At 42.2% G+C, this 19220-nt stretch overlaps 1 protein-coding gene across 4 annotated transcripts in view; it reads left to right on the plus strand.

Moving 5' to 3' along the window:
* The window catches only part of ATL1 (atlastin GTPase 1), a 390297-nt gene that overhangs the window by 286211 nt on the left and 84866 nt on the right, over positions 1–19220 (plus strand). For all 4 annotated transcript variants that reach the window (XM_069638885.1, XM_069638884.1, XM_069638882.1 and 1 more), the window contains 3 exons: positions 996–1123; positions 12629–12685; positions 16016–16087. In XM_069638885.1, coding sequence (XP_069494986.1) covers positions 996–1123; positions 12629–12685; positions 16016–16087 — 257 coding nt within the window. The remainder of the gene's footprint in view (positions 1–995; positions 1124–12628; positions 12686–16015; positions 16088–19220) is intronic.

A 19220-nucleotide genomic window follows, 5' to 3' on the forward strand; every position in this document is an offset into this window, starting at 1 on the left:
TTGTCTGACTTCACCATTAAAATAATCCACCTCTTCCGAAGGTGCTGAAAATGAGATATATCACGCTCCACTTTCTACTTAATCAACCACTGTTTGGGAATTGGCTTCTCACAGTCCAGAGGGACAGATCCCGCCTATCTGAATGATAAAGGTCTACACTCACCAAATGCAGATCATTATCAGAAGAGCAGGAAGGAGTGGAAGAAGTCTATGTGTGGAAGGTGCCAGTGGGGCAATGTTGCATGTATGCCAGCACATGGAAAGCACAATTTAGTTGTGCACATGATACACCCAGAAATGACAGTGTAGCAATTCCTACAATACTATGGACATTTTATTATTGTGATCGATTGCTGATATTTCAATTGATATTTGGAGACAGTGGCATTACTGGGTTGGGCATGAAACCATTAAGAAAAGGCTCACGCTAAAGATATCACTACAACCGGTAGAATTGCAAAATACGCTTTGCAGACTGCATTTACTAATGTATTCCTATGGAATCCACCAGGTTTTGAGCTGGTGCAACACCGAGGAGGATTCTATAGGACTCCATTATTCCTGCATGAAAACCTCATGAGGTGTCAAATTAAGTACTCACACAAGACAGAAGAGGTCAGCACGATGGAGATTGTGCCTCCATAGGCCTCCTCTGCCTTGTGACAGCACGTAGTTTGGCTGGTGTGTTAAATGGAGGCATACAAGCATTACCTCTCAATTTTACACCTCCATGAAACGCACCAGCCACTTTAAGATGGGGCTGCCTATGTTTTCACTACCTTGAATTTCTCAAAAGCTTTCTTGAAGGGGAAACATCTTTTGATGGAAAGGTGATCTAGTGCTGACTACTTTTGGCACTCCCAATAATACGATGTTGCTCCATCCTGATTGTCCATCCTGATCATCCACATTTCAATTCGTTTTTATTAGCCACTTATTTTTTTTAAATGGGTGAAAAAATATTACTAACTGGTCCTCATTTCTTTAACTTGCAGAAATAGATGAAGAATTCATTAAAAACCTGAAGATATTGATTCCCTGGCTGCTGAGTCCAGAGAACCTGGATATCAAAGAAATCAATGGAAATAAAATCACGTGCCGGGGGCTTGTGGAATATTTTAAGGTACTGTCAAACTTTACCAAAGCGGTCGTATGGCATGTGCATGTTTTTTTTCCCCCTTAGTTGTACATGCAGGTCTTTGGTATGAGTTCTGCAGAGTTTACACAGTGCATACAGCAGGTACTGCTCCCACATGCAGAACTCTGATGTTCGCCACAGGACTTAGCCTTCATCACATTGAGCGCAATAAAACATGCCAACATTTTCAGAAATACTGCATGCTGTATTTCTGAAAGTCTGCATGTAATGCATGGGCACCGCGAAAAATAAATTCCCCCCATTTACTTTTGTACCATGTACAATAATGCACCAATGGGTGTGTAGGGTCAGTAAGGATGCTGCCACATGTCATGTGTTAAGGGGTGAGCAAGGGACCCCTGCATATTTCAGCACCCTCAGGGGGTATACGCATATACGTTTGTCCCATAAGCACTGCCCTAGAAAATACCTTTAGATAAGGTAGACACGCTTTACTGTGACTATTTTATTTAAAGTATTATTTCTTCCACCTCTTGTGTGGATGTAAACATTTGCAGAAATCCTATACAGATGTTTAAATAATAGTCATGCATTATTTATAGAATGGGGAATTCCTCTGACTACCACTTGAAGAAACTACCACTCATAGCCCATCATCAGGTGTGTTGTAAGAACAGTGGGAATGTGGAATATTGCTTCTCATACCATTATAAATAGTTATAGTTGGTTATTTATAACACGCTTGATACCCAAAGGTTTCTAAGCGCAGACCCGGGGTTCGAGCCTCTGTTGCTCCGTGAGCTATCCTTCCGAGTCATTGCCACCTAAGTTATGATGAAGCCCACATTCTGGAAATATTTTCTTTAAAATGCAAACCATGTACTGAGCATGACACCCTTTGACAATAATGATTGGCAACTTGGAGTGTAGGATTCTTGGTAAGGACATGAGCCGTAAACCAGATATGTGGTCTTGAGCCAGGCCTGCCTTGTTGCTTTACGGTACCCAGAAATATTTGTGTAATAATTACTTTTATCCAGTTCACAGTTCTAATAGTGCGATGTGTAACCTGCCTCAAACACATGATTGTGTGCCAACTAGTTGAATCCCCACTGACAGAGGACACTTTGAAATCGTAATAGTACTGCATTGAGAGCCATGATAAATGCAGGCCAATGATTCATGGACAGATGCATAGGCTAATCTTTTGCACATTATCATTGATTGCTGCTATCTTACGCTGGGAATGTTTCAAACCACTGTACATTTGTCCTAAATCTGCACTCCAAGGAGCACCTCTAGGAATGATATAAATCTGACGCGCTTCCAGTCTATGGAAATTATGATCATCTTATCAGTTAAAGAGACTTCTTATCCTAGGCCACCGCCATGGGATCGTCTTTTCCATAGCTTAGAGAAGGGTACCACTGTGGATGAAATGTAGGTTCGGTGATCATCCCATCAGGGTAAAGGGTGAAAGAGTTTGGTGTTTAGTGGAAAAGGGCCTCCCCCATTGGGTGGGATGGCCCACTCATAGTTGTTGGTGGGCTACCCTAATTTGACTGCAAAGCCTTGAAGGTTTCTTTGCAGAAGAACGTTTTCAGGAATTTTCTGAAGTTACGGGGAGAGGGTTGCAATCTCAAAATCAGATCACCATTTATCCATAGTTGTAGCCCCTTCCTTTTGATAATCCTTTCAGTAGGTTTTGTGAGTTTAGCCTTTTTGCTCATTCTTAACTTTCTGGTAGGAACCTAGCTATGGCCGATCCAATGAAGGGATTTGTGGCCCTCATTTTGTAAGGGTTTTTTCAAAATACAAAGTAAGTTAAGCTTTAAGCTAAATTGTAATGTTCCAGAGTACAACTAGTACTTCCTCTGCTTCTCTGAGTTTAGCAAAGGCTGCACGTTGAGCCAAGTGTTCAGTTTTGGTTTTGGCCTTCAGAATACTGCAGTTTCAATTGGTTTGTAACTATGAAATCCATTTACAATGCTGAGCTAATTGATAAAGGAATAATGTATATAGCTGTTCATGAAATTTAGGAATACACAGAAACATAAGCATGACTGATGAAAAGAAAACATGTTTACATTTAATCATGACCTTTTAAACAAGGCAAACATTGAGACTTGAACTGTGACTAGTTGTTTTTTATGTTGTTTGGCAAGGCCATTTGGATCCAAGAAGATTTTTTATAGGGTTGAGTACGTTTATGCTTTCTTCTTTTTAGATTTTGATTCATAGTTGTCGCTTCAGAGACAGCCATGCAGTAACAGCCTATTGTTTCAGGAGGGGATGATAGGATATGCAGAACTTTACATCTAGGAGAGTTAAATAGATAATTAATAATTATTTGTTCAGTCCAAATCCCTGTCGTGTAATAGTTTTGTTATTACTGACATTTCTGCCTGCAAAACCAGCTATCTGAAAGGCTCTGGAGATATCACACCATCTCCTTATCTTAACTTGTGTCATGTTAAGGTTATTTAGAACAAAACCAGCTGCCTGAAAGGCTCCGGAGATATCACACCATCTCCTCATCTTAACCTGTGTCATGTTAAGGTTATTTAGAACAAAACCAGCTGCCTGAAAGGCTCCGGAGATATCACACCATCTCCTCATCTTAACCTGTGTCATGTTAAGGGTATTTAGAACAAAACCAGCTGCCTGAAAGGCTCTGGAGATATCACACCATCTCCTTATCTTAACCTGTGTCATGTTATGGTTATTTACAACACAGCCAGCTGCCTGAAAGGCTCCGAAGATATCAGACCATCTCCTCATCTTAACCTGTGTCATGTTAAGGTTATTTAGAACAAAACCAGCTGCCTGAAAGGCTCCGGAGATATCACACCATCTCCTCATCTTAACCTGTGTCATGTTAAGGGTATTTAGAACAAAACCAGCTGTCTGTAAGGATCTGGAGACATCACACCATCTCCTTATCTGAACTTGTGTCATGTTAAGGGTATTTAGAACAAAACCAGCTGTCTGTAAGGATCTGGAGACATCACACCATCTCCTTATCTGAACTCGTGTCATGTCATGGGTATCAGAGCAATGCCAGCTGCCTAAAAGGCTCTAAGATGTAACACCATCTCCTTATCTGAACGTGTGTCATGTTATGGGTATTAGAACAATGCCAGCTGCCTAAAAGCCTCTAAGATATAACACCATCTCCTTATCTGAACTTGTGTCATGTTATGGGTATCAGAGCAATGCCAGCTGCCTAAAAGGCTCTAAGATGTAACACCATCTCCTTATCTGAACGTGTGTCATGTTATGGTTATTTAGAACAACACCAGCTGCCTGAAAGGCTCTGGTATTATAATACCATCTTTTATTAACCTGTCACACGTCATGGTTATTTACAACACAGCCAATTGCCTGAAAGGCTCTGGAGAAATACCGCCATCACTTTATCTTAACCTGTGCAATGTTATGGTTATTTAGAACAACACCAGCTGCCTAAAAGGCTTTGGGGATATCACACCATCTCCTTACCTTACCCTGTGTCATGTTAAGGTTATTTAGAACAAAACCAGCTGCCTGAAAGGCTCCAGAGATATCACACCATCTCCTCATCTTAACCTGTGTCATGTTAAGGGTATTTAGAACAAAACCAGCTGTCTGTAAGGTCTGGAGACATCACACCATCTCCTTATCTGAACTTGTGTCATGTTATGGGTATTAGAACAATGCCAGCTGCCTAAAAGCCTCTAAGATATAACACCATCTCCTTATCTGAACTTGTGTCATGTTATGGGTATCAGAGCAATGCCAGCTGCCTAAAAGGCTCTAAGATGTAACACCATCTCCTTATCTGAACGTGTGTCATGTTATGGGTATTAGAACAATGCCAGCTGCCTAAAAGCCTCTAAGATATAACACCATCTCCTTATCTGAACTTGTGTCATGTTATGGGTATCAGAGCAATGCCAGCTGCCTAAAAGGCTCTAAGATGTAACACCATCTCCTTATCTGAACGTGTGTCATGTTATGGGTATTAGAACAACACCAGCTGCCTGAAAGGCTCTGGTATTATAATACCATCTTTTATTAACCTGTCACACGTCATGGTTATTTACAACACAGCCAATTGCCTGAAAGGCTCTTGAGAAATACCGCCATCACTTTATCTTAACCTGTGCAATGTTATGGTTATTTAGAACAACACCAGCTGCCTAAAAGGCTTTGGGGATATCACACCATCTCCTTACCTTACCCTGTTTTATGTTACGGTTATTTAGAACAGAATCAGCTGCCCGAAAGGCTCTGGAGATATCACACCATTTCCTTATCTTACCCTCTGTCACATTATGGTTATTTACAGCACAATCAGCTGCCCGAAAGGCTCTGGAGATATCACACCATTTCCTTATCTTAACCTGTGTCATGTTATGATTAGTTAGAACAACCCCAGCAGCTGAATGAGAGGTTCTGGAGATATCACTGCATCTCTTTGTCTTAGCCTGTGTCATGTTATGGTTATTTACAACACAACCAGCTGCCTGAAAGGCTCTGGAGTCATCACAACATCTCTGAATCTTAACATGTGTCATGTTATTGTTATTTAGAACAAAACCATCTGCCTGAAAGGCTCTGGAGATATCACACTATCTGCTTATCTTAACCTGCATTATGTTATGAATATTTAGAATGAAACCAGCTGTCCAAAAGGCTCTGGAGATGTCACACCATCTCCTTATCTTACCCTCTGTCACATTATGGTTATTTACAGCACAACATGCTGCCCAAATGGGTCTGGAGCTATCACCCCATCTCCTTATCTTGTCCTCTGTCACATTATGGTTATTTACAGCACAACCAGCTGCCCAAAAGGCTCTGGAGATATCAAACCACCTCCCTATCTTACCGGGTGTGTCTTGTTATGGTTATCTAGAACAAAACCATCTCCCTGAAAGGCTCTGGAGATATCACATCATCTCCTCATCTTAACCTGTATCATGTTAAGGTAATTTCAAACAAACCCAACTGCCTGAACGTCTCTGGAGATCTAAAACCATTTCCTTATCTGAACCTGTGTCATGTTATTGTTACTTACAACACTACTGGCTGCCTTAAAGGTCCTGGAGATATCACACCATGTCATTATCTTAACCTGTATCATGTTATACTTATATAGAATAAAACAGGCTGCCTGAAAGGTAATCCGACTATTACACATATCTTGATCAAGTGTACCTTTTAGTGACTTGATGTGTATGCAATACAGCCGCCCAGTATACAGGACTATATGGGAGTACTTATAAGGTACTCATTTATGCTGAAGATATTGGAACGGATTGTTTTCTTATGTAATCTGGGAAGCGTGTTTTGTTCTCATTTCTGTTAGGATGTCGACATGCTACAAAGTGGGGCTTGGACTTGTGTTCCCATGCACATTGCTAAGGAAATGTTATCCCATAATTACTGATTCAAACCCAAAATTATATAGCAAAGATGTGTATTTCAATATATTAAAGCAATATGAAGTCATCCAAAAGAGTGTGAAGTAATCTGAAATAATTCAAAAGCATACGCCAAAAAAGGGTGAGGTATTGTTAATTAATGTAAACTTAATCTGAAGTTATCTGTGTCTATACCAATCCATCAGCAGCTGAATCCTGTTGAAATATTTTAAAATATTTTCTACTGGTGCGAGTTGCGCACATCTGTTTTTTTGTACAACTACTGAACCACTATGAAGAAAATGTTAGTGATAATTTGTGTCCCTCCCCCGCGAATTGGTACACCTTTTCTTCTGGCTGAACCCACCATTGACGTCCCTCCTCGTCCCTCTTGGTCATGCTACTCACTGTGACCTCATGATCTTGCACATAGTTTTATATAGAGGCAACTCACTTCTGCCTTTGAGCTGCTACAAATAATTTACAGTGTAAAGGTCCAGAAATGTAAAAGGATGAAAGCAAGATGAAAACACACACTCACGCAAAAAAACGTAGTTTGTAGGTCAGTGAGAAATAAGGAGATATGTTTCTACCTCTTGCTTACTGGTGCCCAATGTATTCTTTTACATTGAGGTTTGGATGGATATCTTATGAGTGAAGTGCTCTCCTCTGGAGCCTGCCTGGCAAGGCTCACTTATTCCCTTTATCCTTCTGAGGACGACGAATTGAGTGCCATTAGATTGGGTAATATTAACACCTATCATTACAACTTTTAGATGCAAGAGAAATCTGGTATAATGAAAACATCTACAAATGAAACTTACATAAATAATTTATGAAAAGAAGAATATTTTAAATCACATTTAAAAAAAATGTCATACATTGTAGTCAACATAAGATTCTCCCCCAAATCGTATCTGGCCCATGTGTGACCTTCTGTACCCCTGTCACATAGGACCTGTGGAATGTACAAAAACAGACTCAGGAAGTAAAGTTTCACGTGATTTACTTTCCCCAATTAAAAGGAAAAGGGAAACAGCAGTGTAATCACAAAGCAAACAATAAGCCTTGACAGTGGGTGTGATATTATTTCACCACCCAATGGTGTTGCAGGTTTTTCAGGGCTCTCCGAACATTGTCTATGCTCCATTGTTGACAAAGACCTCCCGATGAGCCATCTTGTCTCTGTTACAAACCAGATGTATTCCCTGCAAGGGTGAGTAGAGCCAGGGACCATCACCTGCACTTTCAATGGCACAGACTACACCCAGAGCTTGTCTCCATGAATATACTATTTATTCAACCTCCTTCTCTCTGTCATCCTGACCACTCCTTCTCTGGCCTGCTTGCCTGAATCTCATACCTTCTCTCTCCCCCTTTACTTGACTTTTGCCAACCCAGCCTCCTTGTGCCTTCCGATACAGTTGAACAATTTTCTTCTTGGGTCTCCTTTCAGCTCTTGCTGTTTCCTACTACTCCACTGTATGACATTGACATTCGCCTCCTGCTATCACTACTCTACCTCAATGCCTCCTGATATTACAACCTCCTTCTGTCAAGTTCAGACTTTATCTCCTCCGCAGGAGCTGCTTATCCCACAGATCCCCTCCAGACACCTCCAACCCAACCTTCCTGAACAGTTGAGTCAGAAACCTCTGGAAGGGGATAGGGGTAGTGGATAAAATAATAAAAAGACAGATATTTCACCGGCAAGCCGACTCTGCTCCGGTTACCTCGTTCTGAAGCGGAACAACAAAAGTATCTTGTCACTTACATTTTCTGAGTCAAATCAATTCTTCAAAATTTATGACATGTAAACTTACTCTTCCCTGTCACACCTCTTTGGTTGCCTAGAGGTAAGATTTCCTGGTTTAAACTCTCTCTTTTTCTTTCTTTAAGGAAAACGCTGGAGGTTGCTTAGTTTGCGTTTCTTAATGTATTTCCAGCAACCTTCCCTAACAACTAAATCTAATTACCTAAACTTTATACATGTACCTTTTTGTGCTTTGACATGAGTTCATAGACTCCGATTAGAGAGAGAGAGAGAAATATCCTTTAATTCAGTACTGAACTCTTGTAACTGCAACTTTAACTTAAGTTCCATTGACTGTGTACATGCACACCAACTTGCTCACTTGCAGTCTTTTGTATGCCTTATTTGGGATTCAGTTCTATTTGCTCTTGATGTAACCACCTCCTACTCAATAACACCTTCACCTAAATATATTACCACTTCCTCCTTAATTTGACCATCACCGCTTGATGTCACCATAACATTCTGCTCCTGCACCTTCTCCCCTTCTCATCGCAAGCACCTTCTCCACCCCCCTTGTATCACTCACCAGTGCTCTCCATCCACCTGTTACACCCTCCTTCTTTAAACATCCACACTGGCTGACTGGGACATAAGGGACTTTATAGGGCTCCTTCCCTCCACTGGGCTCTTTGTAAGGCTCTGAATCTGTGTTCTGAAATTGGTAAGGGGCTGCTATTAGCTGCCTCACCAAGGCTCACCTAAGCTTACTTTGGCTTTAGGAGCCAAGCTTTTATGTGGCTTGAGCACCATCTTGAATTCCAGTTTCTCCTTCCTTGAACTACAAAGCACTGTCTGCGACGAAGATCCCTTGTTTCTCCTGCATGCTAACGTGCTGCTGGTAAATCCCTCGATTAGTCTTTCCGACCCTCCTAAATGTGAAAAGAATGCTGGCTTTTGGTAATATTAAAACTATTTATCCTCTGTGAGTGAACACTTAGCTAGTAGAGAATGGTTCAGTACGTTTGTACCATTTCCAGGTAACGATGCGGCTGGAAAAATGTGAACTGCTAGCATTGTATCACGCATGGGAATTCGGGGCTCGGGTAGTGTCTCTCACCTTTGACATTACTTCTTTTCTACTACTGGATGTTTTGTAACAGTAGCAATATGAATGTTAAGTACCTTATGTGTAAAGTTCAGTGTCACTTTTTGATGTGTTTTTTTTCTCATGGACTTTGAGTCTGGCTAAAGGGCTTTGGGGCTCTTTCACCTAGGGAGGGGGTCAGTATACATTTCTCTTGTGACACTCCCCTTCCACATAATGGGGACTTTAGAGGGATGACCAGGGGATCTTCCACTTAAGGCACCCCCAGGTCAATCACCCACTGCCACCAGGAGACAACGGTCCTACTGAGACAGACCCCTGGTTGACCTCACGCTCCCCAGTTCATTCTTCGGTTTTTCCCATTTGCATCACAGCAGCCATTGAGCCTTAAAATGTGTTTTGATATATGTTTGTGCTAAAAGGCACCCATTTGGTATTACTGTAAATGAGCTACAACAGTGATTCCTTAACATTTACGAGTTCACTTTTTTCAGGTTGGTCTTGTGTGATTGTCTTGTGTGATTGTGTGACCAATGTCAAAAGTAGATCGGGGATTGAGTTTGGTTACGACCAGAATGAATTTCATTTTAAACACCCTAGTACCTTTGGCGAAAATATCACTGTCGTTAACCCTCTTAACCATGTGCACCTACATTTTCAAAATGCAAGCATTTATCAACTCAAAACAGGACTTTAGAGCTCATATCTATTGCCAGTTTACCCGGATGCCTACAAGAGTGTTGAGAGGCAGATACATACGCCATCCACAGATTCTGCCCCTCCACCAGCTCAATGCTGCACAGGTGAGAAACGTTACTCATTGAGACATCCGCAACACCCTTATCCCAAGCAGGTATAGCAGGAGATGGACACAATCTAAGCTGAAGATGGCACAAGTAACCAAATTAACATTATGACAAAACATGTGCATGCATTAGACAGGAAGCAAATGTGCACTCAACATGAAGAACGCAAGCACGAGGTAACATATGCATTTATACATTAAGATTATTAACATAGCATCCATATGACATGAAAAATAGTAACATAAGCAATGTATAAGCTGAATGCAACATGAACGACAGACTAATATAATTTACGAACATAGAAATGCAGTAGTAATGGGCAGACATCTTTTCCGAAATGGAAGCCACAATATGCTTCTAAGTAAACGAAGGGCCTCAATGCTTTTCAAGAACTCAAAATGCTGAAATAAAAACACAGATCGATGCAGGGCTCAGACAGTAGCTAGCAAACCAGGCCAAGGTTACCATGCATAAGGGAGGATAGGAACTGCAAAGATAAAGCACGAGATAACAATTCCCAAGACGCAAGCCATATATTGTCAGATTAATTAAGAGTACAACCAGCCTTTGTAAGGCAGGTGCAGGATAATTATATGCCAAAATACTTAATGAAGAATAACTCAAGAGTGTCCCCAGTGCTAAAAGAAATCATAACGCTCACATTAATATTAACTAAAATCCTAATAAATGCAAGGTGAAATAATTCCAAACACGGTTCCATCACACGTGACCCATAATTGAAGAACACTATCTATTCATTAGCAACAAACACAGATAAGACACCTGCCTTACTCCTTACACATATCCCCAGACACGAGATGCCACCCAAGGCCAAATAGAAAGAGATCACTCTGGCTCATGGCCTAGAAATGAGGAATGGTATCTTCTTCAATTTTAAGGAAAGCAGTCTGTGGGCCTCTCTCCCCCTGCTCCTGTCTTGCTCATGTCTTGATGACCTGTCAGTTGTCCAAGGTTGGTCAGTAGAAAGCCAACCAATCAAAACCCCTGATGTTAGGCCAACCAGTACATATTATGCTAACGAATAGCTCATTGTAGAGATGATGGGCCTCATTACGACCCTACCAAGCCTGGTAAAAACTATGCCACCGTTCTTTCCGGACTGGCTGATTCAGAGTCCTGCAGGCGGGAGGTGTCACTCCCGCCAGGTCTGACCTGGCAGGAGTAACGCCACCCACCTGCAAGTGCAAATGGAAACACCGGCTCCGTCAGAGACAGAACCAGTGTTTCCATTGTCCCCATCCCCGTGGAGTCCTGGGAATGGGGACTTACAGAATTCTGCCTCTGGAATTCACGGGTCACCGGGGTCGTAATGCCCCAGTGATTCCGGGAATCACAGAGGCGGAATGGTAATACGGGTCCGACGGTAGCCTGCCGGTTTTTTCGGCACGGTTACCGCCGGACTCGTAATGAGCCCCGATGTCCTTTTACCTTTAGCATTTTCGAGGTGGACCCAGAAGGAGCCATCAGTCAAACATTACACAATCAGAAATATACTCCCTATAGAATATATTTGTAGTCACCACAATTAACCAATCTTCATACCCCACAGATTTTGGTAATTAAAATTACAGCATGATGTCAGTTTTGACGAATATTGAATATATAAACTATTGTTTTTGATAAGCATGTTGAGGGCGTCAAGAATTCGATGATTGTATGTTGTCCCTGCTTTATTCTGATGATTATAAAGCTGGATTTTAACTTTCACTTTGTCGATTTCCGTTATTGAGTGTGGTTTGATCTGGCTCCAGAACCTCTGTAAAATGTGCGTCTTCCCAGCTCGTCGTAACAAGAATACTGTAAAGAAACATATAGAGTGAATTCAGAGTCTGCTATATTACAGGATTAAACATGTTATTCATCATGCATGTAACACTTTTTTTGTATATACTGAGTCCAACAATAAATGTATATTAGCTTCCTTTTACTCAGTGTAGCAGGTTTCATCTGAGCAAATAATAATTGTACATATGTTGCAAAACAATGCACACACATGAAAACTATTGTGCCAGTAGTAGGCCTCCGACAGAGCCTAAAAACATAAATGTTGCTATTCTGTATCAACCACCTTGAGTCAGAGACTTAGAAAAATGGCACACAATGGCAAGGAGATGTTTTACCAGTTGAGTTGAGGATTTCTTGTGGCAAATGTTGAGATTGCTTGGATTTGGAATGAACTTTGTAAGACAATTATTAATATTGAAATTGGTGAGAGCCTCATAATTGGAAGGGATCAACAGCATTGCTGTCCACTGCTGCCTTCGGTGTTTGGAAATTGTTTTGGTGTGAGCAATATGCTTAAAAAGCAATATATGCCGACCACTGCAATCATTGGCTAGTAACTTTCATTAAAAATGTCCATATAAAAATAGAGATTTACTAATCGAATAATGCATATAAACACCAGGCAATCTTTTCTTATTATGCCCACAGGCTTACATAAAGATTTATCAAGGAGAAGAATTGCCTCATCCGAAATCAATGTTGCAGGTATGTATGTGAATTCCTGGTTTATTAAAATGTTCAGAAAATAGATCAGCAAGCAATCAGGACGTATGTTAAGTCAATAGATATTTACATCATACGATCTAGCTTTTCTTAAAGTGACTCCATTGTAGAGGTTTATAGAGAGCCAGTTTACAATGTTAGTACAACAAATATGTGTTTAAATAGCTTATTTTGCTGAAAATAAATACACACAAATGTGTCTCCCAAAATGTTCTTCTTTCTTGGAAGGGGTTGTGTTCAGGTTTAAACTAAGGATCTGTTTCTTTTGTGAGCACTGGCTAAGTGTTTAATTTAATGTTGCTTGCTACCATAGATTGTTATATTATCTTAGTAGCACTTCACACCAACCCCAATTGTAGACCCTACAGTCAGTTCTCTCAGGTCTGTGAGTACCCCAGGACCCTTTGAGTGCTTATCCATGTCCCCCTCATCTCCTCCGTTTGGACAGTGCATCCCTGATGTAATGTGACATTCCTGTGGGGCAGACGCCATGACAATGTATGTCTCGAGATACCAGGACGGTTCTCATCCCCGGAAATGGCTCTATCGCTGCTGCGTTCAATCTACTTATTAACCATAAGAAAACAGCACCCACCTCCTCATCTCCTACAAGATGTATGTGCTTTTCTCTCCTCGCGTTGCTGTCAGCAACAGCTGGGGTGGCTCTAGCAAATGCGCACTAGACAACTCGACTCTCACTCACAAACATGGCGAGACGGAGACATAGATCGACACAGGGAGACAGAAACAGAGAAAGAAAGAAATCATGGATAAAAAGAGACAAACCGAGAGACGGAGCGCGGGGGGAGAGAGGAATATAGAGATCTAGAGATTGAGAGAGTATGCCAAATCTTCTTAGGATATTCCAGATACAGTGAATTCCTATTCATCTGGTAGTTAACACACTGTCGTTGGGACACTTCCACGCCTGATCCACATCTCTGATGTATAGCCGACTATCAGCCCATTCAACCAGTATAGAGACAGAGGTTCTACACTATTCCCTTTGTATCTGTATTACCTCTATGACTGAAACACCTCTGATCTGGGCTGTGGACCAACGTGGGCATAGACCATAAAAGCATGTTGCTCTCTCTTGTACCTCTTATGGCCAGGACCGGATTTCACCACATTTAGCTCATGACTATAACATACCTTAAACAGCAGTGCACGAGCGCCTTGATGCTTCTGTAAGTTGCAATGCCTCTGCATAGAACTATGCAGGTCAGCAGCTTTGGCACCTAGCAGCAGACCATGTGGCCATATGGCTAAGGATACAGGCTGTAGATCATAGTCATGCTGTGTCCTAGTTCTTCGGAAACTCTTCACCTGGGGACAGGGCTGGCCCACGCCGCCATCACCCTCCCAGCGTTCCTTGCGAGGCATTGCTTAGCCATGTGCTTAGAATGGAGGTTGCCAGACGCATGAATACACGAGCTGTGTGTGTCAAGGCCTCTCCAAACGTGACCCTAAGGCTTGGCTGTGTACAGTCTGCAGCCCTGCACACAAGCATTACAAGAGAAAAGTGTTGCAGTTATTACAATATCCGTCCTTTTGGCGATATTATTGGAATAATGGTCACACATCCATGCATATTGCCTCATCCAACATCTGGAACGAACTCCTTAAGCAGGGAAAGGGGGGAAACGTGACTAAAAGTGTTTACTCAGTAGAGCTACAATATGAAGGCTGCTGTGTTGCTGGTTCGTTTGTTTTATGTCAGTTTTGTCCTGAAATGTGTGTAATCAGATGAGATGAACTACATGTACTGTGACATGTGTTAATTATATATATGAACACGTTATAACTGTATGTGAGCGATGTTTAATAGTATATCTGTCATTGTATTCATATTTCTGTTTTATGTATTGAATATTGTTTGTATATTCTGATCAAGCTCATTGAGCTTTACACATAACACATACATTTCATTACTATAACTAATGTAAGTCATTTCTGTAAGCCATTACTTGTGCGAGCTATTCATGCATGCTCTGTATCCTACTTACCTGTGACCTATGTACGCTACCTCTGCAACCTATTATCCCGCGAGATGATCATGCAATGACTGTAGCCACTTCTGTAAGTAACCACTGTAGCTAACTTCCTTAAGCAAAAGCGCCTAGATGCCTCTGGGTTATGTGCGCTATACAAATGACAAAATAAATAAATAAATAAATGGCTGGGGGTGCAGCAGCGCTCTTAATATTGATTGTGACGCAATCACCAAACCACGTTTCCCGGCATATGATACGTTTCCTGGACTTACAGAAAAGGCTACCAGCAGTGAACCAACACATTCTGGAAGAGACCCCTTTTCCTTTTCAATACTTCCTGGACATGTTCTGGTCCAGTCGAGTCGTGATGCAGATCTACCCCCCATCGCTGTCCTCCATGAAGGTGAAAAATGTTCTGCTTAACAGGTCTCCAAGTTTGTTGGTGGATTGTCACGTGATTCAACCAGAAATATCCGGAACACATATTTGTCATTTTGTTAAACTCAAAAATGAGCAGTAGACAGTCAGCCTTATTTTACAATAGATAGCAAATGCATGGGGGGGCAGCAGCGTGCTGTGACGTCCCCTGCATGCATTTTTAAAAGTACACCTGGCAGAGGAAAAAGAAAAGTAAAGAGTAAAAGAGAGGTGAGCGTGCGCTAGCGCTTTCATTGTCCTCTGGGTCTTGCGAAACAGTAAACTCCCTCTGCATGTTGCACATTGCAGACATGCATTTGCTAATGAATTCCTATGAAAATCCGCCTGGTCTTTATCAGGTGCTAAACAAAAGCTGATTCTACGGGAATCCATTCGTGTCAGGCGTGCATGGATATCTCATGCAGGCAGAGGCGTGTCCAGGGAGTGGCCTGGGGTGGCACTCCGGGAATCTGATTGGCCACCCCCTGTGCCACCCCATTATCCTAAACTATGATCATTATCTGTGTGTGCCCTGGTGCTTCATGCCACCCCTGCATAAGTCAGTGCCCCACTTTGGCCACCCCAGTCAAAAGAGTCTGGACACGCCACTGCATGCCGGCATACAACGAAACAGACTCACGAGACGTGGGACGAATGCGCCGCCAAGATCTCTGATCGATACCCCTCCTCTGCCTTTTCACTGCATCAAAATTGGCGGGCAGAGATGTGCATCACGGCATTAAAGCATTGCACCTTGCTTTTACACCCTGGTTTACCACCCTGCCCCATTTTAAATGATGCGGTGAGTATATTGTTTAACCATGTCTGTACTGTTCGTCAGATGTTCCTGTGGGCGCTGGGCGCTGGGAATGTAATAAAATGTCTCTTTCACTGGCAGGCCACAGCAGAAGCCAACAATTTAGCCGCTGTTGCGACCGCCAAGGACCTCTTCAATAAGAAAATGGAAGAAGTAAGTTGGCGAGAAAAAATTATTTAAAACGTTCTTCAAAGCGAACAGTACATTTGTATTCTACTTTTTTTTGTAAAGAGTGATATTTATAATGCTCGGTATCTATATGATATGATAGGTTGTTTATAACGCACTTTATACTCAGAGGTTTCTAAGCGCGGACCCGGGTATCGAACCTGTAGTGCTCCGTGTCGTCTTGCTTCCAATTCGAGCACGTTGCCCCTGAGCTTTCCTCCCGAGGATAGCTCAGGACATTTCCATGCTTAAAGGTACTGACTTGACAAAAAGTAAAAAAGTTCAGGTTGCTTAAATAATAGTATGATTCGAGTTATCTGACTTTCTAGAGTCATCACGCCATATCCAGTGGGATGATATTGGCGAACTAGTTCCTGCATGGAATACTTAGCTTGCTGCTCTCGAGGCACTTTAAAACTGAGAAAGGTATCAAGGAGCTGCTGGGCATCTTGCAAACAGTGACGATCTACAGGGAAGAGGTTTAACTGTAAAGGGGAAGATGGCAAAAGGAGTGAGATTATTTTTCTGCAGGTGTGGAGACATAGCAAGGTTAGTGTGAGTAAAACACTGGACAACATTAAACACGGTGCAACCCACAACAGAAACATGGCACGTCCAATGATCGCCCCAGATATCAGACCATCTGTGTGCCCATACTCTAGGATCGTTCACCTCATAGACACCGCAGGCTGGTAAATGCAGTGGTGTAACGGGCCCCCTTGAACTAAAAAAATAAAATAAAAGCGTTTTTTTTTAAATGTATTCTTTTTAGTCACTCTGCCTTCCTAAAGAAATATTTCCATTATGGTTCGGTCCTTAACGGAAATAATTTCTTTATTAAGTCGGAGTGACTTCAAAAAGAAACCATTTCTTCTTGAAGTAATAGGGCTCCCTTCAACCCTATGATGTGTGGGGGTGTGAGTGTATGGTGAAAGGGTGCACACTTAAATGCATAGGTGGGTGCCTGTGTGAGTGTATGGTGAAAGGGTGCACAATTAAATGTATGGGTGGCTGGGTGTGCGTGCCAAGTGTATGGTGAAAGGTTCCACACTGAAATGTATGCGTGGCTACCTGAGTGTACCTGAATGATAAAAAAGGGTACACGCTTAAATGTATGGGTGGCTCCCTGGGTGTGCCTGTATGGTGAAAGGGTGCACACTTAAATGTAAGGGGGGTAAGGGGGAGGGGGGTGGGTGTGTGTGTGTGTGTGTGTGTGTGTGTGTGTGTGTGTGCGCGCGCGCGTATGCTGAATGGTGTGTGTGTGTGTTCAGGGGCACAAAAAAAACTACATTTTCGGGGGGTTGTGCTAACCCTTCAAATGTTGGAGGAGGTGCTAACTTCACGGGCGGTGGGGAGGGACAAACTTATTTATATGGGGTCATCTAACTTTTTTATGCATTCTAATGAGAATATTCCAGTGCAGCTTCAATGTTACAAGCATTTACCTCTCTCTTTGAAGTCTGAAAGCACCCACTTATGGACTGGTGTGAGAATAAGCGGTCTCCTGTCCCTTCTCTATCCTTTCAATCACTTCCCTGGCATGCAAGTACTAAACCCACATCAAGATTTCAATTGCCTAAAGAATTATGCATTTGAATACATGTACTAACAGTGAAATGCTTTACGTTAGTAATTGCTGGCCCTTTGTTAACAGCGAAACCCAGGTGCCGTTTAACATCGGTGTCCTGTTCTGTCCGGCAAAGGCTCTGTAGGTCAGCCAGGTCAAGTCAACATAGCCCAACATTTCAGGAGGGGTGTGTGGGGAGGCGGACTGTAGCCCAGTCAGCTCAATGGTGTTTTGCTACTACTTGTGTTTAATCCCTTGGTTACTTATTGGTAATCCTCATTACTCACAGCCCTATTCTTCCTCGTCCCAGTACTTGTGTATGAGGCACTTTTACTCATACACAAGTACTGGGATGAGGTAGAGGGACATATAAGTAATGCCTGGCTTAGTTGCCGTAATCTTCATTACTCCTAGTCTCACTCTTCCTCATCACAATACATACCTTTGAGGCAAGGAGCCTCGTACGTAAGCACTGGGACAAGGAAAAGGGTTGTGGAGGTAATTCTGGGCTGAGAAGCTGATTTTGGGGATTTGAACAGGGGGTCGGAGAGTGAGGGTGTGTGTGGGGGTGTGGGGTGGGATGGGGATTGTGCAATACGTCGTAATGGCCATCCATGTCCAGGCTAAACAGGCATGATATATGGTATTAGTGGCTAGAGAGGCATTTTGGTGCAGCCAGTCTAGTCATTTCTTAGTTTGTCTTGACTTTTTTTTTTAACTGGGCATATCTGATGAAGCAGTCCTGCTAAGTGTTATTACCTGGCTAGATTAGTATTTGGGTGCTGCCAGTCTAGCCATTTCTTACTGCAACATTGTGTATTTTTCTGGGCATCTGTGATAAAATAACCATGATAAGTGTTATTGCTTTGACTGGTTTTGGTTCAACCAGTCTAGGTATGTCTAAATTTGGCCTGACATGCTTTCCTGTAATATGCTATTGTCTACTGGTCTATATTGTGCAGCCAGTTGGACATGTTTTCATTATGACATGGCATTTTTAATATCAGATCATTATATCAATTAAAGCATTAATGTTCCTGTGTACTGTTGGTGACTTGCATGTGTTGGATTTATGGATTGGTGTTACCCTACAAAACAATTGCAAACGCTCTGGCCTTTTAACTGATTTTTCTCAGAAAGTGTGCTGTGTAATGCATTAATACCCCTGCACTTGGGGACTGTTTTCTGTATCCCTACAGTCTCCTTCCCAGCCCTTGACACCTGATGTCTGCACTTACCCATGCACTTGCCACCTGCTGGCCGCTACTTACTTAGTGTTTTCATCTTTGCCTTGTACTGCATTGTCCCGGCCCCCTTCCCACGCACTTGCGCGATCTGAATGATACCTGGCCTAGTGAGATTGTTGTCCATCCTCCCTTTGTTCCCCTTGCCTCGTCGCGCCTTGAAACACTTGTGTATAGGCGCGTTATAAATACAATATCATATCATATCATATTTAAATCTTTCTACTAATGTAGTGTGCAGCGTACCCATGCAGCAGCACGTTCCTGTGTATTGCGCAAGCGTGGTAATCTAGGCCGGCCAAGAGTG

This window comes from Ambystoma mexicanum, chromosome 14 (assembly GCF_040938575.1).
Source record: "Ambystoma mexicanum isolate Mex_15411 chromosome 14, UKY_AmexF1_1, whole genome shotgun sequence".
Classification (NCBI taxonomy): Eukaryota; Metazoa; Chordata; class Amphibia; order Caudata; family Ambystomatidae; genus Ambystoma; species Ambystoma mexicanum.